General features: G+C 47.8%; 2 protein-coding genes across 6 annotated transcripts in view; both read right to left on the bottom strand.

Annotated features, from left to right (window-relative positions):
* Nucleotides 1-512: 512 nt before the first annotated feature.
* The window catches only part of LOC119170249 (monocarboxylate transporter 12), a 58,036-nt gene continuing 33,392 nt past the window's right edge, over nucleotides 513-25,156 (bottom strand). The window contains exons 1-5 of one of the 3 annotated variants that reach the window (XM_037421361.2): nucleotides 13,694-14,052; nucleotides 7,572-7,777; nucleotides 4,659-4,802; nucleotides 3,135-4,217; nucleotides 513-1,714 (exon numbers count right to left, since the gene is read on the bottom strand). In XM_037421361.2, the coding sequence (XP_037277258.2) occupies nucleotides 1,524-1,714; nucleotides 3,135-4,217; nucleotides 4,659-4,802; nucleotides 7,572-7,749 (1,596 nt within the window). In that variant the 5' untranslated portion in view covers nucleotides 7,750-7,777; nucleotides 13,694-14,052 and the 3' untranslated portion in view covers nucleotides 513-1,523. Of the gene's footprint in view, nucleotides 1,715-3,134; nucleotides 4,218-4,658; nucleotides 4,803-7,571; nucleotides 8,030-13,693; nucleotides 14,053-25,156 lie in introns of those variants that run through there. The other 2 variants (XM_075877716.1, XM_075877712.1) reach the window with 2 other exon arrangements.
* On the bottom strand, nucleotides 15,168-24,836 carry LOC119170250 (monocarboxylate transporter 12-B). Of its 3 annotated transcripts, none has more exons than XM_037421365.2 (5): nucleotides 24,654-24,836; nucleotides 24,310-24,572; nucleotides 23,616-23,759; nucleotides 22,561-23,511; nucleotides 15,168-20,623 (listed from the first exon to the last, which is right to left on the bottom strand). In XM_037421365.2, exons 2-5 carry the CDS (start codon nucleotides 24,521-24,523, stop codon nucleotides 20,496-20,498), a joined length of 1,437 nt encoding a protein of 478 aa, XP_037277262.2. In that variant the 5' UTR covers nucleotides 24,524-24,572; nucleotides 24,654-24,836; the 3' UTR covers nucleotides 15,168-20,495. The 3 variants fall into 3 exon arrangements, with proteins under 3 accessions (XP_037277262.2, XP_037277263.2, XP_037277260.2); XM_037421366.2 differs by having other exon boundaries at nucleotides 24,658-24,836; XM_037421363.2 differs by having other exon boundaries at nucleotides 24,310-24,836.

The raw sequence follows: 25,156 nt of genomic DNA, 5'->3' as shown, positions 1-25,156 counted from the left end.
GCACGGCGTTATCGCCCTTCAAATCCCCCGCCTCAACGAGCCCTCTGACGTAGCAGTACACATTTCTTCCCCAACGTTGCCCGTTTACACTGTTTCACGGAGCAAGAAGGGCAAAAAATAAATAACAGCGCGAAGTACTAATGTCTTTCTGCTTCTGTGTACCCGCTCTGTTGTTTACGATGGAGCCATGCCAACAAGTTCACGTTTTTACCACTTCAAAATACTGTTTCGTGTTGCTCCGGAAATAGTACGCTTGTGGCTGACTTTGGTTTGGGTCGTTCGCATCGTTCGTGGGAGAAGCATTTCGACGGTTGACAGCACATTTCGGTGCCACATTACGAGTATTTGTTTCTTGGATGCAGTGCGTTCACGGCCGTACACTGACCCCCGTTTACTATGGAAACGGAAGGTGATGAACAGGTGGTGCTTTTCGAGAAAATGGAAAGGGATGCCTTCTTGCTAAGTGAACAATAACTATATTTTACCAACGGGTTTCAGCAGCTGTTCGAGTCTTATAATAAAAATTGCAACATTTATTTCAACAACACAAATGAGAACATTTCCAGTAAGCTTTAGCACTATTTTTTGGCGTGTTAATTCGCAGGCATGCTACCCGGCTCTTAAGAGCCGAAGCCGTTGGGAGCACATATATTTTCATACTGCGGAGCTTTTTTTATCTTGCAGCACTCCCTCTGAGCCCGAGAGCGGGAGAGTTGACGCTCCTGGGTGTCAGCACTCCCTAAACTGCCCCCAACCCCCCTAGGAGGTCGCAAAAGCAATATTATTGAAAGGTGGGCTAGTTGGCAAGGGCTAGTTGATAAAAGGTCGCACAATCGTTGCTGTGATTTCCGCGAGAGCGGCATTCCGGGCAAGTTGGTAATCCATTACTTCGGTGCGACTACTTCACTAGCGCAGTCGTAACAAAGCGATGCGATTTTCAGATTTGGGGGAAAGTTAGGGAATTCCTGAGCGATCGTTAGTGACAGTGCTCAGAACTTTCATTACGTCGAGATCTCCAGTGTAGTCGTACTCTTCATACCGCAACGGTTTACGCTAGTTCAAAACAATTACACAGAGAAAGTGGACTACAGTACGTGCGCAGTGCTGTCATCCACTTTCTGTGTGTCCTTGCTGGAATGAGAGTTAAACTATTACAGAATGGACGTCGATTCAACTTGCCTAACTTCGTACTCGAACTCATTCTGTCCCATATTTCCCCCCTCCTCTTTTTCCCCCACTTTCCCACCGTACACAACCAACAACCAGCTTCAGTCCTGGTTAACTTACCTGCCCTCCAGTTTGTATTTTCCTTATTTCTTATGTTTCATGCTGCTTTGGCTCGTTCATATGTACATTTAGTGCCGCCACTACGCGCTCTAAACCGACCAATCGAATGAGAATGTTAGCGCGACAAATACGTCGCAAAGACATCATTGCGGTCGAAGATGATGCACCGTTTTTCACGGGTGAACGTGAGTGAGGAAGAGAAAAGAATGAAGAAGGCTGGCGAATCACAGTCGTCCTCAACTCTTTCCTTCCGGCGTGAAGATGGCCGCCATCTTTGGCCATGTCCGCGACGTGCGCTCTCGCTTTTTACGTGACGCGCACCGTTCGTTCCCGTAATAGCACAGCCACAGTAGGGACATTCCCCACGTCACGCCGCCGATGAGGCCGAAAAGACCTTCGTAGTCGCCGTGGGCGTCTCTGTAGAAACCTGCAGAGACAGGATGAGTGCTGTTGAAAGTCTGGCTTCGTGTATGTTCTTAGCATGGCAAACAGGGGCATTAGCGCCCAGTGACATCGCATTTTACTGGTGTCCCCATTCACCATGCGATATTCACTACGAAGAATTAGCCCAGTGTTTGTCATCGAATGCGCAAAATTTAGGGACGTGAAATGAATGCGACACGTACAATTCAGCAATTAAAATACAAGAATTGTCCCGTTAGGTTCAGATAAACCGTATTTTATTCAAAAGCAAGACTATCTTTTAAACCCAATTCGAATATCATTCCAAATGACTGACATTGTTAAACTCGAAATTCATGATCGCATGGTGTAAATCTCACTTCAAATTATGTTTTTCCGCAATAAAGATCTCGCCGGGTGATAAAGAGTGATGTGTTGTTTCTATCTCTGCGCTTGCCCATTATTTGCTGCTAGGGCTTTGTGTTTAGAATCAATCAACAAGTTCAACACTAAACTAAAAAAGCAGGTGTCTATCACGTCAAGTTTAAGTGTTCAATGGACATCAATAAATCGCATGGTTGTGAGTCGTGACATATGTGCTCGTGTACTATACCTTACGTAATACAGGGCCACTGTGCTTTCTTTCTTAACCATGGGCAGTGGCAGGATTCCGTCTTGGGGAGCGCAAAAAAAAAAAAAAACGTGTTCCATCGTGGTTGGGGAAGGGGGTTGTGGTGGTGTAGCTTGGGTAGACGGCTAGTGCTGCTGTGGCTTTTACACTTCCCTGCTGACGTCCGTGGTATTGAAGATGCACCGCAGAGTGCCCGTATCAATGTAGTTCTATGGGCTGGCGTATGCGTATACGATACCTTCCTTTTCATGATGATTATGATGTTCCTGGCATGATTGGCACTTACCCACTCAGGGGGATCGGCCGATAGTCGGGCGGATCACATAGTCCAATTTTTTTTTACTTAAACACGATTGTCTTCGGCCTCTTTCACTCAATTCATTCCCTGTAACTGCGTGTGACAGCGTCGACAATTGCTGACCCAATGCAACTGATGTGCTTGCAGGAAAACCCATCATAATCTGCATTGGTTAGTGTTGCGTGGATAATGTCTATTGTTGCCTACTTCTGAGTAACTATATCTATTGTTATAACATCAGCATTGTCTTTATTCAATTTCAGTTCAATGGCTTATTTAGCTACCCATCAATGTTTATTGCAGAGAATTATTTTCAATGACCTCCGAGCTAGTCTTCTAGAGTGATATCACAGCTCCAAATGCTCCAAATCATGCTCCGAATGCGCGCGCCTTCTAATATCTAGAGGGCGTTAACTTGGGTTTACTTTCGATATTTTCATCTACCGTACGTATGCCGTCAGCACACAAGATATAAGTTCTGCGAGCAGCGCAAAGGCAGAAGCTGATTTCGCTCACCTATAAGCGATGGCCTCGAGAGGCCCAAGAGTCCGGCGAACGTCGTCGCGACGCCGAAGCAGACTCCGAGCTTGTCGATGCCCACCAATTCCATGAAGAGCACCCCGATGAGTATTAGCGTCGAGCCGTTGCACCAGCCCGACAGTACGGACAGGGCAACCTGACAGTAGTACTGGCTGCACAGAGGCATCATGTAGAGCGACGCACCCCACATCACAAAGTGAGAGCCCATCATGGTACTCTTGAGCAGGTACTTTCGATCCGTAATCCAGCCAGAGCCCAGTCTGGCCAGCAGGTCAGCCACGGCGTAGGCGAATATCAGGTACACGGCGTTCCACTTGGACACGCCACGGTCCACAGCAAAGTCGACAATAACGGTCATGTATGTGCTCATGTTAAAGAGTATTATGGCCAACGAAAACGAGATGAGATAGAATACCGGAAACAGTAGGAATGATAGCAGTGGACTCCTCTCGCGACTCGATGTCTTCACTTTGACTACTGGCGTATGGTTCCGAACAACTTTTGGATGACCGTGACCTTGGGCATCCAGCGCTCGCAACTTGGCATTCTCGTCGCCTTCTTCATCACTGTTTACGTCCTGGTCCTTCTTCTCTGAACTCTTCATTTGGAGATAAACTGCGTCACCTTCGACAGCTTCTTGAGTTCCGTGTTTTATATCGGAACACTCACCATCGTCAAACGCTGAGACGCTTCTCCGAAAGCTGGCATCTCCCGATTTCTCTGACATTTTTATCATAGCGTCTCCTTCTTCCGGGTCCTGAACCATGTCACCGGTGCTTTCGGCTTTACCACGCTTGAGTGCCGAAGGTGTTTCCGGTTGCGTCTTCGGCGGTTCGCGCTGTAGAAAAGCCCCGGCCACCGAGTTGAGCATGAGGGCGCCGACGAGTAGGAGAGCGCCGCGAATGCCGTAGTGGTCCGCAAGCAACTGGATGACCGGAGGGAAGATGAGACCGCCGATAGTGAAGCCAGCATTGCTGATGCCGGACGCCATGGCACGGTACTTGTGAAAGTGCTGGTTTATCACGACGCTGAACAGAGCAAGCAGGCCGATGCAAGTTCCTGCATTTCAGACAACAAGAAGAGCAAGTGAGTGCGGTGGCACACATTTATTCGGGGTGTTTGCTTTCATAAGAGCCCTGTGTATAGGGAAAGTTCACGTGATGTCAACGAACGCTATGTTGTAACATTAGCAGCTTCCACTGCGATTTTGGACATGAACAGATCGAGACAAGCTGCAGTACTTCACCGCGCTGACTCTCCGACAAATTGGTATTCTCGATGACATCTGTATACTTACATATGGCTGAGGGATCGATATAACTGCATCGTTTTTCCATGTCTATTTCTTTCGTGCACTTGATAAGCGCCGATATCATGGCGGCCCCAGGATATATATATGTATATAAAGGTGGGGAAGTACCCTCGACAAGTGAGATCTTTCGGTAGGGGTAGGGGTGAGGGGTAGGCCGATTTAACGGCCGAAGAAACAAGGCTGCTCACCGTGCGTGACGCCGAGGAAGACGTCCAGAAAGAGCATCGACTGTGCGAAGTAGCAGACGCACACGGCCAGCGATCCGCCGAGGCATCCCAGCACCGTCAGCTTCCATATCGGGATGTACCTCGCGAGCACTCCCGCGATAGGACCTGTCCCAACGAAACGATGAGGAGAATAGGTATACATTCCCAAAGAAATCATACGTCCCCCAGCAATGCCAAGACGTGCCCATACCTTGTGATATTGTCGTGACAATAGCATACAGTGTACGGTCGACACACTTCACGCGCTTTTCTATGTCACGTCTATCTATATATGTGCATTCATACATATGTATCTACCTAAGTTATGTACCTGATAATTTCAAGGTAATTCGCGGTTTCGGGTTTGTTATTCAATTCTCGTGTATGTGTTGGCACTCAAGAAGGCGCAGAGTGCAAGTTCTGCCGTGTATCTTCGTCATAAACATGCGCACGGAGGGGAGGGGGGACGGGGGGGGGGAGATTCGCGCCATAAATTTATTTATTAGGATGGGGGGTTGCTACTATGAAGTTTCGTCCCCCTCCTCTGATGTGGAACCCTGCACATACATTCCTATAATTTTTGTAGTGTTTGTTTAGGACTTCACACGAACTTAAATTTACATTTCTACCGAGTTCAATATTCTACCGATTTTTCGATCACGCAACGTCGATTCTTGTTACATTACAACACCTTTCTAACTGCTCAATATCACGTCAGAAGTGCAGCCGTCACCTTTGTAAGCTGTTCTGTACTTTAAAAAGTCTCACGGGTAATCCCTAGATGCGCGGTATGATAGAGACGCATGAAGCCTCAATGAAACAATAAATTCATTAATTATCTAAAAAAAAGCTTTCGTCAAGTTCTCTTCTTCGAATGCTAAATCGAACAAATTTTCGTAACGATAAGTGACGACGCATTATTGTTTAATGTGATATATACCATGCATCGTTGTAATGTGCGTTTGATATGGCCTTGCGCCAGTAACAAGTCCGATTGTCATAATGTTTCAGGCTTATTTACTTTTCTCAAGGGTATAGAGATGTCCGTTTCACGAGCTCGAGACAGGGTAATCGTAAGACGAAACTTCCTCAAAACGCGACTTCGGCACTGGTTAGCATTCAAGAATCCATCTTTCAGCACTGCAATGCGGCACGGCATCGTTAGTGCTCTGTGCAGTCTAGCTGAAGTTACATAAAAGGCTCGTGTTACGATGAAATCCCAATGCCAGGGTGTTTGCACGCGCAACGTCTGTTGCCGGAGAGCGTCGCTGAATAAGAGACTATAGCAATGCCTTCGCGAATTCGATACTGTGATGACGTCAGCAAGTTGATCTAGTGGGTGCGGATTCATCATAAAAGGAGACACGGATGCAAGAGAAGAGATCAAGGCGCCACAAACGCAAACTGAAAAGGTGCACTACAGGGCAGCGAACGAAGACACAAAAAAATCTTACCTGCGCATGCGTAGGCATGCAGCGCCACCTACCTGTGCGATTCCGCCATCTTGTGAAATTTTGTTATTGCGGCATTTTAAGCTGCTATCACAAAAAGCGGCATCTTAAGCCACAACAGGCCAATGAGAGTTGACGAATGACGTAATTTGATAAGATGGCGTAATCTGACAGTACCAAGAATAGAACTTTAGTACACTCATGCACACCGGATCGACAGGTAGCGCTGCATGTCTGCGTATGTGCGGATAAGGTTTGTGCATACTTTTTCCGTCTCGTGCAGCGGAATAGTGCGCCTTTTGCAGCGCTTGTGACGTCTTGATTCCTCCTCTTGTGTTCACGTGCCTGCACGCCTACTTTCTTACATCCTGATTGAATACTGTTCTGCAGCCATGAAGTATCTGGCGCATCATTTACTATAGGAACCACTGGAGGTACGTTGCGATGCTACATTAAAGGATTCGATGCTTTCGTGACGGCGGAGCCCTGCGATGCAGAACCTCGAAGACCGCGACGGTTTGCGTGAACAACAGGAAGCGACGTGACCCAGAGAACGGGCAGATATGCGAGTGTCGTCAACATAGCGATGACATAAAGCCCGTAGCTGTCCGTTCTGAGCCGTGACCTCAACGCGCATCGAGCGGCCGAAATGAGTTCTGCGCCTGAAATTAGTTCCATTACGCATTTCTCCCGTCTTTCGTTTCTACGCACGTGGCGAACATTGATAGAAATGGCGAGGACGTCTTTGTTTCTCGCACATGCCAGTAATCGAACGCATAAACTTTATAACTTGCAGCAGTTTATGTCATGCGCACTAAGAGGACCTGTTCGTACAGCCTTACCAAACTATTGTCGGCATTTGCCGAGCTATTCTGTTGTGCCTTCCTGCAGGCTTAGAAAAGTTGCAGCCCACAGACAACGTGTATACGCACTGCCAAACAACCGCGCATCCTAAATTCACACAGGAAGAAACGCAAGACGCATTGCAAGACGCGCTTGCGTCAATGCATTTCAGCCCTGCGATATGTCACAAAATAAATGCACGTGTATCCATCTGCGATACCGAGAAGCGGACTTATCGTATGAATCCCGTCAATCGCCCTTATCAAGTCTACACATGTCAAAACGATGTGCCGCTGTGTGCCTCGATATACCCAGCGATTTGCTCAGTTAATCCCCTTCTAAAAGATAACAAGCAGCCGTTGTAGCCCTTGGGGTGGTAGTTGTTAGCCTGTATCCCTCCATAATTCATACTGTTCGAGTTTTCTGCGTATTGAAATAAAACATTAAAAAAGAAATATCGAGTAATAATTCTGGATATTGGCAGATGGCGCCACGGTACGTTAATCATCATCATCTTACAGTTCACTTTACTTTTTCTTCTTTTTTTTTCGCGCCGTCTACTGCTGCTTTCAAAGCCCACACGATACAGTACACCGCGCACCTGTGAGGAAGTAGCACACGACGGACAGGTTGACGGGCCAGGACGCCTGTTCCCTGGTGACCGGAAAGGTGCGCAGAAGCGCCACGTACACCACGGCAGCCGAGCGGATCAGGGCGAAAGTGAACACGTTGATCCAGCAGCAGGCCGCCGCCACTGCCCAGCTTCGCGGCGAGTCCATCACGCCGCTCCTCTCCTCGCGCCGTCAGCTGCAAGGTGCCCCCTCGAAAGATCAGCCGCCAAGATAAGGAAAAGGACGGCTTATCTGCCACAACGCCTCGGAGATTTTATGAACTGAGAGTTACAGGCGCAGCGTGTGGACTACATGTGTACGGTGCGAAGAGCAGTCACGGAAGAATGCTTATATTCTCGGCATTGGGAACTGTCCCGGCTGGTGAACTTCTCGCCAAGTGGTTTAATGTCTGTATTGTCACTCCGCTAGATGGAAAAGCGCACCCGTACGTTCTTCCATCCAGGGGCCGTGGTATTGATATGGCTTTGCTTATCTCAGAATGCTCCTTTCCCTCTTTTGTTTTCTTATTGCACATCGGAGCGTGACCGAAGCCGGCATTCCCACGTGGCACCGCTATCTGGCATACAGTAGCACACGTGTCGGAAAAGAGTATTAGCTTTAATACGAGCTACAGCACAAGCAAATTTATTAATTGCTGAGGTTTCACGTACCACGATCTGGTTACGAAATACGCCGTAGTGGAGGACCCGGAAATTTCGACCACCCAAATCTAAGCACACGGGCCTTCATCGAAATGCGACCACCACGGCCGGCATATCGCGACACCCGGGTAGGAATCAACCATGCATTGTTGCGTCGTCGCTCCTGTCTTTCTTTCGCACGAATCAAATCGAGATTCACCAACCAGATCGCGCGAGATTCAAGGCTTTGGCGGATGCCGCTTGGACCTCATTACCACCATTGGGCACTCGTGGAGAGCTGGCACAATATTCGTATAATCACTTGCTTGTTGAAGACCAACGTGTCATCGCTGCGTCGAGGTCATTGTTAAGCTCAACACGCATTCCTCACCGGAATGACGACCGCATCAGCATCAGACGACCGCGCTGAAAGTCCCGGACACCTAGAAGCCAGTCATTGCAAGTCTTCATTAACGTCACGTACTGCAATCAAGGAATATAAGGCACTCGAAGTCGAAGCGTAATCTGTAACAGTTTGCGGTTTGAAAGCTTCTGGATATGTGCGGTGAACGCTGCTATGCCCTCGAACGCATTAGTCGTCCCTTTCATTCTTCATTCCTTTATTTTTTTCTTCCCCTTTCCCATCCATCCACGCAGGATAGCAAACCGGGTGCAATCTGATTAACTTCCCTGCCTTTTTTTTTTTGCATTTCTATAAGTCGCACCTCGCCCCGCCGCGGTGGTCTAGTGGCTATGGTACTCGGATGCTGACCCGCAGGTCGAGGGATCGAATCCCGGCTGCAGCGGCTGCATTTCCGATGCAGGCGGAAATGTCGTAGGCCCGTGTGCTAAGATTTGGGTGCACGTTAAAGAACCCCAGGTGGTTGAAATTTCCGGAGCCTTTCACTACGGCGTCTCTCATAGTCATATGGTGGTTTTGGGACGTTAAACCCCTCATATCAATCAATCAACCTCTGTCGCTTCTTGACAACTACGAGCTTTCTCAGGCAATATTCTTTTGAGTGATGCGGTGTCCGATGTGACACCTCATTGTATAGGCCAACGGGAATTCCGCACTTTGATGTGTCCTATATGAGTGCGCGTTGAAACTAACTCGGGAAAGCGAGGCCATGCGAGCAGGGCCAAATAGCTTTGCTTGACCAGGCCCAGCGAGCCGCTCGTGCCAGCAGAGCCCTGCAGTGTTCTGAGGGCCCGACCACAACTGCCTGCATTAATTGATGTATTTCTTGGCTGAATGAAGTTTACTCCTCCTCCTCGAGGTATAAAGCGGTTTTCGAATCGTGCAGTAGTAAGGACAGAGCACGCTTGCAATGCACGGCCAGTTCGCGAGCAGTGCGTTTGATGGATCAAGAAACAAACACTCAAAAATTCATCACAGAAAACGAAGGAAAAGCACAAACACGACGAAAAAAAAAAGATTTGCACTGAATTTTCTTCAGGGAAACATGTATTATTATTACTTTTTGACGCTTAAAGAAAGCAAAAAAAAAAAAGAAGAGACCAATATTAGTTAGCGCCGGCTATACGGGAGTAAATGACGTAAGCTTGCGCACGAACTATCAACATTTTGCTGAATTATTGTTCCGGTGTACACGTCACCTTGCTCACAGTTTTCTATTACGTCTTGTTCTGTTTTGCATAACTTGAGATTTCAGTACCGAATTTCAACTCCGAAAAAAAAAACATTTTTTTTTTAATGCCGACTTTACCACTTCGTCTGAAATTGCACCTCACTTGGTCTGTCGATAACCGAGCAGCCAGATTCATTGCTTCAGATTACTCCCGCTACTCCAGCATCCCCGTCCTAAAAAATCCACCTGAAACTTCCTACCCTCGCTCTTCGTCGTCGTATCGCACGCCTCTGTCTTGTCCACGAATTCTTTCATTCGGCCAGCCGTGACAACCAGCTCATCCAGCCAGTCCATCGAGGTTATCTCACAACTCATCCAAACGCTGTGACTTCGCCACGTGCTCACACCACGTGATTTAAGCAGTCGTTCTTCTTGCGCACCGCCCGAGACTGGAATGGCCTTCCGCAAGAGGTAGCAGTTACCGCGATTCTGCGCGCTTCAAGACTGCCATCCAAGAAGCAGACTCAGCTGTATCTTAGACATTAATTTTGATACCGCCTTCTTTATGCCGCCCACCCCTCATCTCAAGTTCCATACGGAAACTTTGAGGATATATAATAACAAAAATGCAGAATGCTTCATATTAAAAAAAAAAACAATGGTACAGCTGTTGCTCAGGTGTTACTTCATGAGGCTGTTGCGTTCCCTCCGAGTCGGTGGTCAAATAAAGATAAAGATGCCGTCTTGGCGGCGAAGGTGACGCCGGAGTACAGTACCACTGCTGTAGCCGCGCCTGTGTTATCAATATCCTGACACCAGTCACGTGAGAGCATTCGGGCTACCGCTCGCGCGAGCAATGCAGGCAAACCATGCGACAAGGCTGTCTTGCGCCATTGTTCTCATGGTAAATCTGAATCAGCCTCCAGGCAAGCTTCTCCAGCCCCAAAAAGATAGATTCGCGTACTGCTTATACAAGCGAGCGTCGACCGATGGCGTGAACCTTGCAGGTGAAAGGAGGGGGGGGGGGGAGAAGGAAGGAAAATAGGAGGAAAAGAACGGCAGAGAGGTTAACCAGCCTATAGGCAGCCGGTTTGCTACCTTGCGCACGGGAGGGGGATGGGGGAGATGAAAGACAGAGGAGAGAGGGAAGAGAGATAAACACAGCACATTAGGCAGCACACGCGAGCACACTCAGTGATAGTCCAGTCTTGTCTTTTGTGGTGTGTGACATTGCTGTTACAGCCGCTTGTTCAAGTCCGTGTCGCGTAGGAATTGCCAACAGTGCTTTTGTCGCCTTCTGTCGCAATGCCTTCTCTCGGGCACTGTACTGTCCCCTTTTGTGTTCGGGCTAGAAACGGGGAGGGGGTTCAATTGGGTCTGAATGATTATGCGTTACACGCTATGACAAGGAAGAAATCTGCCTACCAGATGCCGGCAACCGGCCGCTTGCTTTACCGATTGCATGCTTATCACGCCACGAGTCAGGCGCCGCGCATTCGAGAACGTCCTGTCCTTGTGCAGCGAACCCAGTGAAGTGAAAGCAAGCCGGGAAAGGGGAGATCAGTAAGGACAACGCTTACCGAACCAACTCTGGCACTCACGAACTCCTCCGTGTTGGCCATCTCTCTCTCCCATTCTCTCTCTCTCTCTCTCTCTCTCTCTCTCTCTCTCTCTCTCTCTCTCTCGTCAAGTGAAAGAACGACTTTCCACTGCAACTCTTCAACTCGGGCATTCTTTCTCATTCGGTCCTGAAGTATGGGCGTCACACGGTGAACCGTTCTTATTGAGCATTGATTGACCACCTTCGGCGGCTGCATTTCCGATGGAGGCGGAAATGTTGTAGGCCCGTGTGCTCAGATTTTGGTGCACGTTAAAGAACCCCAGGTGGTCGAAATTTCCGGAGCCCTTTACTACGGCGTCTCTCATAATCATATGGTGGTTTTGGGACGTTAAACCCCACACTCAATCATTGATTGACCACATTCAGCAAGGAATGATTGACACTTTAGAACGAAGTGCCCGGTACGCAGTATAGCTAGGAGTCCAAGCCCTAGGGATGTGCTCAGAAAACAAGCGCCAGGTGGCCAAAACCTTACTGTGCGCATACTACGGTGCTGTTCGAGTTCTAGCGAATAACCCAGGCATCTCGTGAATAACGAGGCCAAACAGCGAGTGAACACGAAGGCGACGTGTGCCGCTTTTAGAAAACGTCTTTAGTGGAAACCACGAAGCGCTTGGAAACAGACAAGCACACTGAAGGTGAGAAGCGGCGAGAGCACGAATGCGTGAGATAGAAATTGCTAAGATGATAGAAGAAGAAGCGAGAAAAGGGAAGCTCAAACGTGAAGGGGAAGAGGCTAAATGCAGTAACCGTGTTTGTGGCGCAGGCCTTCGCCAGTCTGGCTTAGCGACGCCAGAGTGGCTGGCGAAACTGACGGCTTCGGGCCTAGGGAAAAACAGGAGCGTCTGAGAGAATGATGAATAAATATAAACAAATGAGCGCGCTTTCCAGAAGGCTGTCAGTGCGTCGCGGTTACAGCACACGCCGGATAGCGTGTCCTATATAGAGAGGAGTGCGCAGTGTGAAGCGGCCACCTCTTCTGAGCGGCACCGAAGGATAAGCTCGACCTATATAGTTTTCTAGTCCAGTACATCAGTACGTGTGTGACTGATAGGTGAACGTTGCTCAACATGCACATGACCGCGGTATTGAGAGCGAATTATTAATGACTAATTATTTATTTAGTGAACGAGTGAGTGCCAATGCGTATGTATGCGCATGTTGTTCTCTCGGTCAGGTGAGCCGATGACCTGCACAGCTTAGAGCTCGCGCCGACCAAATAATATTTGTTTGGACCGACCCAAGCATCTAGGCAAGGCCTGGGACCTGATTCCGGGTCACTAAACTGTAGGGCTCTGGAGAGAATTTACCAACCAATGTGTCAGTGAATGGCAGTATGTATGTATATATGTATGTATGTATATATGTATGTATGTATGTATGTATGTATGTATGTATGTATGTATGTATGTATGTATGTATGTATGTATGTATGTATGTATGTACGTATGTATGTATGTACGGACGTACGTATGTATGTACGGACGTACGTATGTATGTACGGACGTACGTATGTATATATGTATGTATGTATGTATGTATGTATGTATGTATGTATGTATGTATGTATGTATGTATGGAGTGGAGCGAAAGTTTGACGCTTGTGTATGTACGTGTGTGCGCGCTGCGAATTTTACCTCCAGCATCTTTGGTCAACAGCATTCGTAATAGCATAACTCTTACCACTATAGCCTTCTACAATGAGGTGCAGCCGGCCTAATTAGAAAGAGGCGCGACAGCTACGTTCACGTGCCTAACTCCAGCCGTGCCCCATCGCGGTCATACGCTCATGCAGTTGGGTAAGCGAGCGGCGAAATTGAAGCATGCACAAACGTTGGCAGCGAGAAACAGGCGCTAAAATTGAGCTTGTGCCAGGCCAGTGAGTTCAAGGGCGGACACGACTACTACTGAGCCAGCGAGCGGTCAAACAGCTCCTGCAACATGCAGCGGATAACCTAAAGATGTGACACCCGCGGCCGTTATCTTGTTGTACTTGTGATGCTTGCCAGTATATCACATGGACTTGGTTTAAGTTTTGTTTCGTTCGGTCGCCTATTGGACAAATCGACTCTCATACCCACAACAGGGATGATACTTTGACTTCCTTGGTACTTTATTTTCATTTCGAAATTACCGGCAAAGTCTTGAGTAGTAGGCGGTGCAGTATATTCGGCCTTTCTTGGCGCCTCGTTTTGAATGTGTAGCACTAAATCGCAGCGTAAGCAGTTCACGCAAATGAGTACCAGTATACAGCTTACCGTCGCGCGATGAATGCGGGCGAATCCGAGCAAGAGACAGTTTTCCCTCACAGGGCACACCAGTGAGCACACGATTATTTGCAGCAAAGCACGCCCGGATCCGCGGCCATGTTCAATGAAGAGACGAGCGCAGCTGCGCACATGTGTTCGGCATTCACGGCGACAATGATGGGTGGCAGACACATCGCCCAGTGTGTGTATTCTGAGCGCAGGGGCCTCATCGGTGAGCGGGAGAGCAGTATCCTAGCGGCTGTTTTTTTTTTTCCTTTGTTACTTTCGCTGGCAGTCTGCGCATGACCGCGTCCGTCTCTTTGCCGACGGAGCTGTTTTGCATAAGTCTGCACGAGCTGACGACATCGGCATTTAGAGGCTTCGATGCACGCAATCACTTGCGGGGAAAGAAAGAAAGAAAGAAGAAAAGAAAGAAAGAAAGAAAGAAAAAAAGAAAGAAAGAAACAAAGAAAGAAAGAAAGAAAGAAAGAAAGAAGGGAAGAAATAAAGAAGGGAAGAAAGAAAGAAAGAAATAAGGAAAGAAAGAGAGAGAGAAAAAAGAAAGAAAGAAAGAAAGAAAGAAAGAAAGAAAGAAAGAAAGAAAGAAAGAAAGAAAGAAAGAAAGAAAGAAAGAAAGAACTGGCGAGGGTGGATGGATATTTGATATCAGCCAAGCCGCACCGCTTCAAATTGAGAGCCATTTGACGACAACTCGCAACGACGAACCAACACGAAGACAAGAAAAAAAGAAAAGCACATACCTAAATAGACCACATTTATAAACGAAGCCCTTCTTGCAGCTGAAAGTTTACGAGCTTCTGCAAGGCTCACTTGACGAGCCTTGCTAGCTGTTGCATGGATTTAGTCGTTGTGACGACTAACGGCTGTGACATGTTGACTACAGCCTATCTCGTTTACTTCTGAGTGTTTCTCATTTTGTGGTAAAATAGATGCAGTGCGGAAACTATATAAGGAAAGTGTCTATGTCGGCAACGCCACAACAGCGCCCATTCATGAGACGAAAAATGTAAACAAACGAGGAAAGCTGTGACAGGCTGCATTGTCAAAGTATATTTCTTTCGAGCGCAGCATTCTTAGCACTGTGTCTCGTAAAATCGTGTACAGGTCAGACAAAACTTCACGTACTATGACCCTGTGCGCCGTAGACTATCAAAACAAAGCGGACCATTTATAAAACCGACCGACTGGCCTCGGCAACCTATTGCTGGCTTGAACGGGCAGCTTTGTGTGTTCATCGATGCACTGAAGATGTTTCCATTTCCCCATTTTTCAACTTTTCACTGGTGAATGGCGAACAGTCATCGTAAATCACTGATATCTGCCGATCCATACGTCGCAAATATACTGACAGCCAATGGGCCATCTTTTTTTCCGCACAGAGAGCCTTACTTTAGCAAGGCTCAAGAGAATTTACTAAGCCTCAATCACCAAAGTTCACTCAATCAATTTGATACCAATGACGGTAATTTTTGAAGTGTTTACTTCCGAAACCCTTTTCCCGCATGTAGGACAGCAAACTAAGAGCGACCCACTGCACCATACCAAACGTGAGCACTTTCCTAGGGCTTAAAAATATCCCACGTAAGAGCATATACAACTTCAAAACCGTAACGTCAAACTCGCGTAGCAGCGTCGAGGTACCGGCACAAACATAAAAAAATGTTAAGGCCTAACCCGGCGAAAGTAATGCAGATTGATCAACGAAATGATATGTTACTGGTCTAAACTGGTAGTGAATTATGGTGAGCTGACTAACACCACAGGAATGTAAAAACGACGTTGCGCGGTTCTAAGCAAGTTGCGATCCATCACTTTCAGCGACGTTTCTTTTTTTCTTTCTTTCTTTCTTTCTTTCTTTCTTTTTTTTGCTTTCTTGCTTTCCTTTTTTCTTTTTTAAAGATCGTTCCCTTCCTCATCGAAATACTGGTCCCGGGCACCCTCTATAGCCGGATTGAGTTTTGATGAATTATCATAATCAGTGTCTTTCTTTTACCAGACTCCCGCCATATCTGTCAAACACCAACACACGCACACGCCTCAAATACGTGTAGTGAACCCCTAACCCCTGCTTTCTTTTACATATTCAGCAGTTACCAGGTAGAACTCGGATAACAGCGGCAAGGTATTCGAAAAAGACGTATTTACAGCAGCACATAAAAGTCAGTATATCGCACATACACAGTCGAGAAAACAGCACGCGGGCTTAGACAACAGAGCAGATATAAGATGTATGCACATAGACAAAAAAAAATGCAGGACTTCAGGAAAAAAAAAAGACGGAAGCTTGAAGATGTGAAAACACTCTGGTGTATCACTGGAGCCTACGTTTCGATAAGTGGTTCTGTCGCCGGGTGTTGCTGCCTTGAAAAGGGCGAGGCCACTTTATCAAACGTTCTGCAGTGACCACTGACAACCCATGTTCACGCATACTTCGTGTACATACTTATACAGGGCAGGGAATATTCAGTTTAAAAAATCGTCGCGACCACTTGTAAACCTCAGATTCATAGTGAGAAATAGATGAAAAAAAAAAACGCTTGGAGGATTCATAAATTCCTTGAAAACATACTATACCGGTTTCATGAGCACAGCGCCATTTTACCACCTAACAATTACAGTTTTCTCAGGTTTGATATGCCGGTCTGCTGGGCCACATATACGCGGAAACGGTGTATGGGCCAAAAGCACAACAGTCCAAAATACTTGCGAGAATAACTCGACATACATACTGCCCAACCGCGGACTCGACAGGCTATTATAAGGGAACTATAATGTGCGATATCCCGATTAGAAGAAATAGCTGGTGTTCGTACAGTTCTTCAGCACATGTATACACGGTATATGGCTGCACAAAGCGATTCGAACAGCATACAGCGTACTATGTTCACGACAGCACCATAACCCTACATTTTCACAGTTAAAACCTGTACACTCGCATAACAGGCTGTGTGTTGGCGCAGGCTCACGGTTATAAAGAGGCTGAAGAGAAGTACTTCCTGGGTATCTTTATCATTTTTATATGTATTGTGTATTCTGGTACGTATGCCCCATGGCGTCCTGTAGTCTCCATGGGAAACTTACAGAGGTCATTCATGCAGGGAACATGGGCATTATTGTAAGCACAAAAACACTCTAAATGACAGACGGCGACGCCGCACTGAAGTCTGTGAAGTAACTTTGGTGACACCGCCGAATACCAGTAACGTAGTAAAAAATAAAAAAATAAAGCCACCTATTACCCTACCGACACCAGCTTTAACTACATCCTGTCGTGTTAATCGGTAGGGGTGCGCTTTTTAAACTTGAATAACCATTCCCGTTTTTAAAACATGTACCTATAGTATTCACTTTATATTATAGGGTCATCCGTATAGCACGATCTCTGTACAGAGGTCGAGGCTGCGGTGGTCACATTGAGAACAGCACCTGCCTCGCGGCCCTTGGGCTCAAGGGCATGCATTGACGATTGATTGATTGACATGTGGGGTCTAACGTCCCAAAACCACCATATGATTATGAGAGACGCCGTAGTGGAGGGCTCCGGAAATTTGGACCACCTGGGGTTCTTTAACGTGCACCCAAATCTGAGCACACGGGCCTACAACATTTCCGCCTCCATCGGAAATGCAGCCGCCGCAGCCGGGATTTGAACCCACGAACTGCGGGTCAGCAGCCGAGTACCTTAGCCACTAGACCACCGCGGCGGGGCTGCATTGACGAGGCATTCGTGCTAATCGCTATACACATTTCACGTCACTCTCATAATTTTATTACTTGTACGTTTTAACGCGTCCAAGAGCGCGGAATTTTAGGCCCCTTTACAGCCGCGTAACACAATAATATATATAGTTCATATCCTGTACTTATCACCTCAAATCATGCATCATCATTAGTCTATCATCATCGTTCATGGCGCTCTTTGGTCAAGCATGGCCCTTGCGCCATTAAAACCCTTATATATCATCAGTAAGGTCACAGGTTCTAACATGTTCTTACGGCTCAGTGTCAATGCGTTCGTCGAATCCAGCGTTGATGCAAATACTGCAAATGGCGAAATTTCTTAGCTTTTGTTGGCGCATTACTACGTAGGACTTGACGACTATCATCAGCCTTACAACGTAGCCTAATTAGCGCAAAGAAAACGTACTTACAAATACGAGGCAGGCAAAGACATGTCCTAGCCCAACAGCATGTCCTGCCTTTGAACCTGAATGCCGGCTTCCATCTAATCAGGTGGTAGAAATTTCCGGAGCACTCCACTACGGCGTCTCTCATATACATATGGTGGTTTTGGGACGTTAAACCCCACAAATCAATCAAGCTTCCATGTAATAGGGTACTTTTCTATTTGCTACCGTCTTCAGTGTAACAAATTTCGCGGAAGTGCTGGGTGTGCCCCAGTAACTCGTTAACGCAAGAAAAAAAAAAAACAAGCGGCATACTTGAGGTCACGGTGACGTAATCAAAACCACAGCCCAGCGAATCCAAAAGAGAACTTTGGTATTTTATCTGCTCGCAAATATTGGCGACACGAACATCGAGTGACACTCTTGTTTCTCTTCCAAGCACTTCCGGTCAAACGCTTACTTCCTGTTTTAGGATTACAAGTCCTTTAAAAAAAGTGCAGTTTCAACTAGCGTCGCGAGGCTGGAATCAACAGCGGAGCTGTATAGTGTTCGACCTAGCTTGGTACCAACTTTTTGCTAGTTATGCCAAGCTTTCGCTAAATGCTCTCTGCTTAATAGTACAAATATGCACTGATGTGAAATTTCTTTTTAGCTTTCTAGAGGGAATTTCACAACTCTGCACTCTTGAGTAAGAATCAATGGCATCAGGACCTGCAAGCGAGCCATGAAGTCCGCAATACATTTAATGCACAGCCAGCGGGAGTTAAAACAAGCGACGTGAAACAAACATGTTTATTCGCAGCGAAGCCACAGCCATGAGGAATCCACAGCGTGTGTATGTTGTGTGTGTGTGTGTGTGTGTGTGTGTGTTTGTGTTTATGCCTATCACTGATGAATTGATTGATTGATATGTGGGGTTTAACCTCCCAAAAACCACCATATGATTATGAGAGACGCCGTAGTGGTGTACTCCGGAAATTTCGACCACCCGGGGTTCTTTAACTTGCGCCTAAATCCAAGCACACAAGCCTATACAGCCTTTTCGCCTACATCGAAAATGCAGCCGCCGCAGCGGGGATTCGATCCCGCGACCTGCGGGTCAGTAGCCGAGTATTTTAGCCTCTAGACCACCGCAGCGGGGGTATACCTATCACTATAGCACCTGCAGAGCGTATAGTGGATACCCTTTTGTCTTGGAAAGCGGAACGCTGCAATTCTCCGAAAAATGAGGCAACCTTTATTTCGTTCTTTCTTCCCCTGTCTTTCTTGACTTTACTTTAAAATCGTTCTTGTCCCATAACTCGGTAGTTTTGAAAACTGTGGAACACACTGTGCTGACTGTACTGTGACGTGATCCTGCGTACCACTCACTTAGTAGAGCAGGCTTAAAGGAACACTAAAAACGAACAACAATTTATGTCAGAGAGAAAGCTCAATGCATACATACGGCAACGTCTAAAACGACAATAATATCAACAGCAGCGCTCCACTTACCGAAAAATTCAGGTGAATGCACGAGAACACACACGCCACAAGTAGGACATTCGCAAAATAATTCTGATGACGTCGTAGTCACCGCCTTTAAATTAAACACTAGTAATTGAAGTGTTTAAGCATTAAACACTAGTAATTGAAGTATTTAGCTGTACTATATAAATCATCGTCTGTGCATCAAGAGAGGTAATAAAATGCTGCTTGTTCAATTCATTAAAAAATTACCGCTGGACCTACTATGGAGAATGGCACGATTGGTTTTGAAGTTCAATTTTCGCCTGGTGAAACTGCACAGGTCGTGTCATATAGCGGGGCCCAATCGAATAGAGGACGCCGGCCATCACTGAGGCCATAGCGTGAAATTTTTCAATGATCTTTGTTGCTGATGTGGCTCTCAATACTTTCGCTCTGCTGCAACTAGTGTCGGCTGCCGAGCAGCAAAGCCGGGAAAAGTTCTGCATGACAACACTAACGTGAAACTGTCCATTTTGAGGCCTTCATATTTTCTGTATTAATAAATCTGTGATGGTAAAAATAACGACATTAGATTTTTTCAGAGTACAGTTTATTAATATAACTACATTCATTGCATCACTTTAACGTCCCTCTCAGGGAAAAAAATGCCTTTCAAGCATTTCGTGCACTTTGAACACAACGCCAGCTTTTTTTACACCTGCGAGACTCACTGCCGTAACGATGGAGCAAACAAAAAGGAATCACGAACAAGCAAGAATAGGCGATCTCTGTGCAGTACAAATGCCCCAAGTCCGGCCTGCAACCGAGAAGTCACCGATTTCCCCATATACACTCAAGCGCGCTGCCGCTTCAATAGCAGAAACGCTCACATCTATTCAAATATATACGCGCACGCATCGTAGAAATATGTAAAAAAAACATCTCTTCTTCTTCCACCTTAAATCACAGCCGTGTATCACGTATACCCGTGCAACAGAAATGACACACCGCAAGCAACATGGTATCGGACACCGCACTGAGCTTTGCACAGCCCCCGACGAAGCACACAGCACACGCAAGGTTCAATATCCTGTACGCACGTTGTGTTGCGCTTTCGGGGTTTCAGTAAATACGAGTCTCCTCGGGATGCGAAGGTCGTGCAGAGTCGTGGCGCTTCGAAGCGTTATCGAATCCGTAAAGCGGTTTCGTTGACGTCACTTCCGCCGTTGCCGGAATCGGATCGCTGTGCTGGCGACGAACCATAGAAGCGCGAGGGCGAGCGAGAAGCTTCCGACGACGTGGAAGAGGCCTTCGTAGTTGCCGTACTCGTCTCGGTAGTGACCTGCAACGGCAATAGCGCGTCATGTTGAACCTCGTGTATACACTGCGTACGAAGGAAGGAGAGAAAAAACTAGGACGCAGGATCACGTGATTCCACTAGCCTGGGAAACCTCCTCTGACGTCAATCCCTCCCGGCCGGTACGCGGTGCCTCCTCGGTCCAGACGCAACCAAAGCAAGCCGACCAATAGTAGCGCTCGTGTATCACGTGACAAGGGCCTATTCCTCAGCGAAGTTTGCTATGAGTAAGCTTGAAGACCGTCATGTGAAGCTCACTCCCAGCTTTTTCTTTCCTTCCTTCCTTCGTGACATTGTAGTCTCCACTGAGCGTCATGCTCAATGCGGAGCCGCTTAAAGTTTGATCGGCGCCACACTTTCGCTTTAAGTCACGATGGTTTCCCTATAGACCACTTGGTTTTCAAACTGTATACAGCACCCTCCGGCCAAGCTGGGAGCCTGAAGATGACTGTTGTGCGATTTGAATACTGGCTGCAACAGCGTCTGAAACGCAGCAATGCTTTGAAGAGTCGAAACTCGTGCCAATAAAAGTCGTTAACAATCAACTGCTCACTTAGAAAGATTAAAATGCATTCTCAAGACAAAAAACTAATGTTGCTATGGGACTGTGAGCCACGTAAATATAGTAATCACGGACGAAGGGAATGGCGCCCTTTAGGTACGCCAAGGAGGCGTACGAAACGGTGTATACAGTAGAAAGAATATGAGTGTCCCATACAGTCGAATATTTCGTTACCCCGGTGATTATCGACAAACGTGTTTCACATTAATATTCGTTGTTGGATGTGATACTCATTTGAAACTATATTCTCACAGGTAATATAATAAATGCGTGCTTTCTCTTCTATTGCAGCTGTATTCACTCAACCTTAGGTCTGCAGTCGGGCACCATCAAATTTACTTCAACGCATTAATGAGAACTGGCGTGTACCCGCCAAAGTACAGTGACTGTCCTCACACTTGCCCCCTGTTCCTCCATTTTTGAGGCTAAGGAGACTATATGCGAAACATAAACGCTCTGAAGTAAGCTGCTGCTGCCTACAAGAGGGCAAGACCACTTGCCGAAAACGCTAGCTCTATAGCGACAACCCGCGGTCAAGGATTTTTCATTTCTCCAAGGCGGCATGTTCTCCTGAACTACCGCCTCATTTGTGCAGCGTTCCAACGTTTCAGGGCAGTTCACTCGACTGTACGGTTAAGTAGGCAATCAGGAGACCGTCACTCTGCCCTTTCGCAGGTATTTTGGCAAGAGCTTCGCGAAGAATGACTCGGTCAGTTAAGAAAACTCGAACTAAGTCACTTTTGGCAAAAGGAGAGACGAGACGCTGTTTTCAGTTTTGCGAGTGAGCGAGCAAAAACCGATTATTTTTCTGTAGCAGCCTTGAGCAATATATGTCACCGACTGATCGATTGTTTTTCTTCCGAAAGCGCGCTCAACACGCGCCTTTTCTTTGTGCAGACGCAACAATAACAAAAACAGCACACGAGAAAAATATGTTAGGACCCACACGATGAATATTACATCTGGGGATCTTAGCTACAAAGGGCATAAAACGTGCGCAACAGGCCCAACGTGAATAGCTGTAGTACGTCAAGGTATAATGACTGAGATAACACGCCCTTCAAGAACACGGCTTCTGTTAAATGAAAAAACGTGCAGCTCACCAGACAATGTCTACAGGGTAGAGTTGTTTCACAACACGGCCGACAACTAGGTGCATACGCGTGAGGTTAAGGAACGCTCTAATGTGACGTCACGAATTTGTTCATTATGCAGTGGCGATATACTTATCATCGGGGAAATAGTAGTTACAGATAGTAATCGTGTATGTCTCAACTGTTAGGACAATTGTCCTAGCATTCACCAATTCTCCACTGAATGAGGAGAGGAACGCGGCCGCGCCAGTCACGCCGAACCTTACCGATGAGCGGAGGTCTGGAGAGGCACAGCGCCCCTGCGACGAACGACGTGACGCCGAAGGAGACCGGCAGCCGGTCCAGCCCGATGTGCTCGGTGAGAAGCACCGACACCAAGATCATGGTGCAGCCCGTGGCCCAGCCGTACACGACGGCCATGGTCACCTGACCGGCGTACGTCGTGAACACGGGCATGGCGAACAGCGACAGGCCGCCGACCAAGAAGTTCAGGGCCATCATGTTGCCGCGACTCACGAAGCCGCGGTCCGAGATCCAGCCGGAGCCCAGACGGGCCACCAGGTCTGCCACCGAGTAAGCGGAGATGAGTAGCACGGAGTTGAGCCGCGACACGCCATTGTCTACGGCGAAGTCCACCACGACGGTTAGGTACGTGGTCATGGTGAACAGAACCGCGGCGAACGAGGCGCAGATCAGGTAGAACATGGGTTCCAGGAGCACGGACGCATTGCGCCGGATGTTCGGGACAGCCGCGAAGCGCCTCAGGCCGGACTCTAACCGCGCGGCCGTGTCCGGTGCACCGGGCTGCACTCGAACTGCTTGTTGAACATCGGCACCACAGTCGTGTGGAGTGGATGCCAGAGGTACCTCTTCCTTCGCTACGTCTTTGTTTCCGAGCTGGTTCTTCGAACATTCGGTGTCTTCTGGCACTGGGTCTCGCGGAACGACCTTGTAGGGCGACGAAGCAACCACGGCCTTCCGCGGGTTCGGTTCCATTTGCAAGAAAGCACCGGCCACGGCGTGCAGCATGATGCCGCCGAACAGCAGCAGCGAACCGCGCAGTCCGTACCACTCGAACAGCACTTGGACGAGCGGCGGATAAACGATGGAGGCGAGCGTGGGACCCGCGTAGCTGATCCCGGAGGCCGTGGCGCGGTGCTTCTCGAAGTGCTGATTGATGATCACGTTATGAAGCGTGAGCAGACCGAGAGCGAAACCTTCGAAGGAAAAAAAGAAAGAAAATTCAGCCTAACTGATCTCGAAATTCATGAGCACGTGAAACCGAGCAATCTCGGCGCGAGAGATAACATGTATATAGTACCTTGCACGACACCCAGGCAGACAATGAGATGGATCACGCTGTTGGCCCAGAAACATAGGCACACCGAGATGGAAGAGAGGAGGCATCCGCACAGCGAGATTTTCCAGATGTCGATGTACAGGGCTAGAACACCGGCAACTGGGGCTGCAGAAAGGAAATCGCGCGCGCCGTGAACAAAGTAATCTACCGGTATAGGAGACACCTGTTTCGGCAAAGAGAGAAAAATCAGGCAGTATGCATTGTCGACGTCCTCAGTCATTCCTGTTAACTTTCATATAATGTCTGGAATACAGGGATTCGTTTGAGAGAAACACTTTAGGCCGTTACCAACACCGAGGCAAACACGTTAAGTTTTTACAAACCAGTAACAATAACACAGGGATTGTACGACGAAAGTATAACAAAATCATACGGACAAAGCAGCATTACAAAAACGATCGAAGCTAAACTCTAGGAAGAGTTTCCAAGCCGATATAGATACGCAAAAAACTATAAAGAAACGAATAAACATGCATTTGTAATTTCTCTGCAAATGCGAAGGAAAGGCGAACAAGAAATATAAATGTACGAACTCCCTTAATCAGAAGAGTTCCATCCAGTAACACCAAAATCCCTGGCGCCTATAAACGCCGGCACATGCTCTACATCCAACACCAAATACTTCACAACACGCAGTATCAGAAGGCGATAATACCGGTGGTAAAGATGAAGACCGCGAGGAGGGTGAGGGGCCACGATGCCTCTTCCCTGGACACGCCGAGAGTCTGCAGCACGCCCATGTAGACGACGCCACTGGACTTGTACATGAGGGCCGAGAAAAAGTTGATCCAGCAGCAGCTGACCGCCACCAGCCAGCTGCGGGCCGAGTCCACCCCGCTCCTGAGCATGACCGCGTGGCCAGCCGCCATGGCTGGACGCGGTGAGCCCAGACGACGAAGCCGCTGCCGTCGCGTTCACCTGCGACGGTTCAAGCGGCGTACTGCGACTGTTGTGTCTCCCGAGCAGTCGAAGCCCGGCCGTCTCTCCCCGAACACTCACTCACTCGCGAGCTTCCCACGCCTCTCATCGGCTTAGCGGGTGTCGAAATGCGGGTCGGAAAGCCGGGCTTGCGGCGTCCAACAACCAGAGTGAAGGAATCCGATTGCAGAGCGTTATTTTGTCGCGAGGTGTTCCCATGCGCGGGCCGGCCTTGGCCGGCGCGGCTAGCCCTGTTCTGTGTTTGAGCTTTTATTTCTCCAGCGTATTAGACTGCGTTCTCTCTCTCTTTTTCATCCGCAACCCTCTCTTCCCTCTCCTTTCACGTCGGAACGTCTTATCTCTGAGATTGCTCAGCGAGTCCTCCGTCGATGACGGCTCAAGTAGCGCTGCTATGCCGCGCGTGCACGCCGCGTTCAAGATTGCCGAAGACCGAAAAATAAGTGACGTGTAGCTTTGGCGAGAACAAAGGAAAACAACACTCTCTTTTTTTTTCATTCCTCTTTTCTTAACACGCATCAGGCCATCGCGGGCATTTACCCTTCTGTTAGCCCTCTCCATAAGCC

This window comes from Rhipicephalus microplus, chromosome 2, assembly GCF_043290135.1.
Source record: "Rhipicephalus microplus isolate Deutch F79 chromosome 2, USDA_Rmic, whole genome shotgun sequence".
NCBI lineage: Eukaryota > Metazoa > Arthropoda > Arachnida > Ixodida > Ixodidae > Rhipicephalus > Rhipicephalus microplus.
The sequence above is the reverse complement of the archived record's forward strand: the minus strand, read 5'-3'. Positions and strand labels throughout refer to the sequence as shown.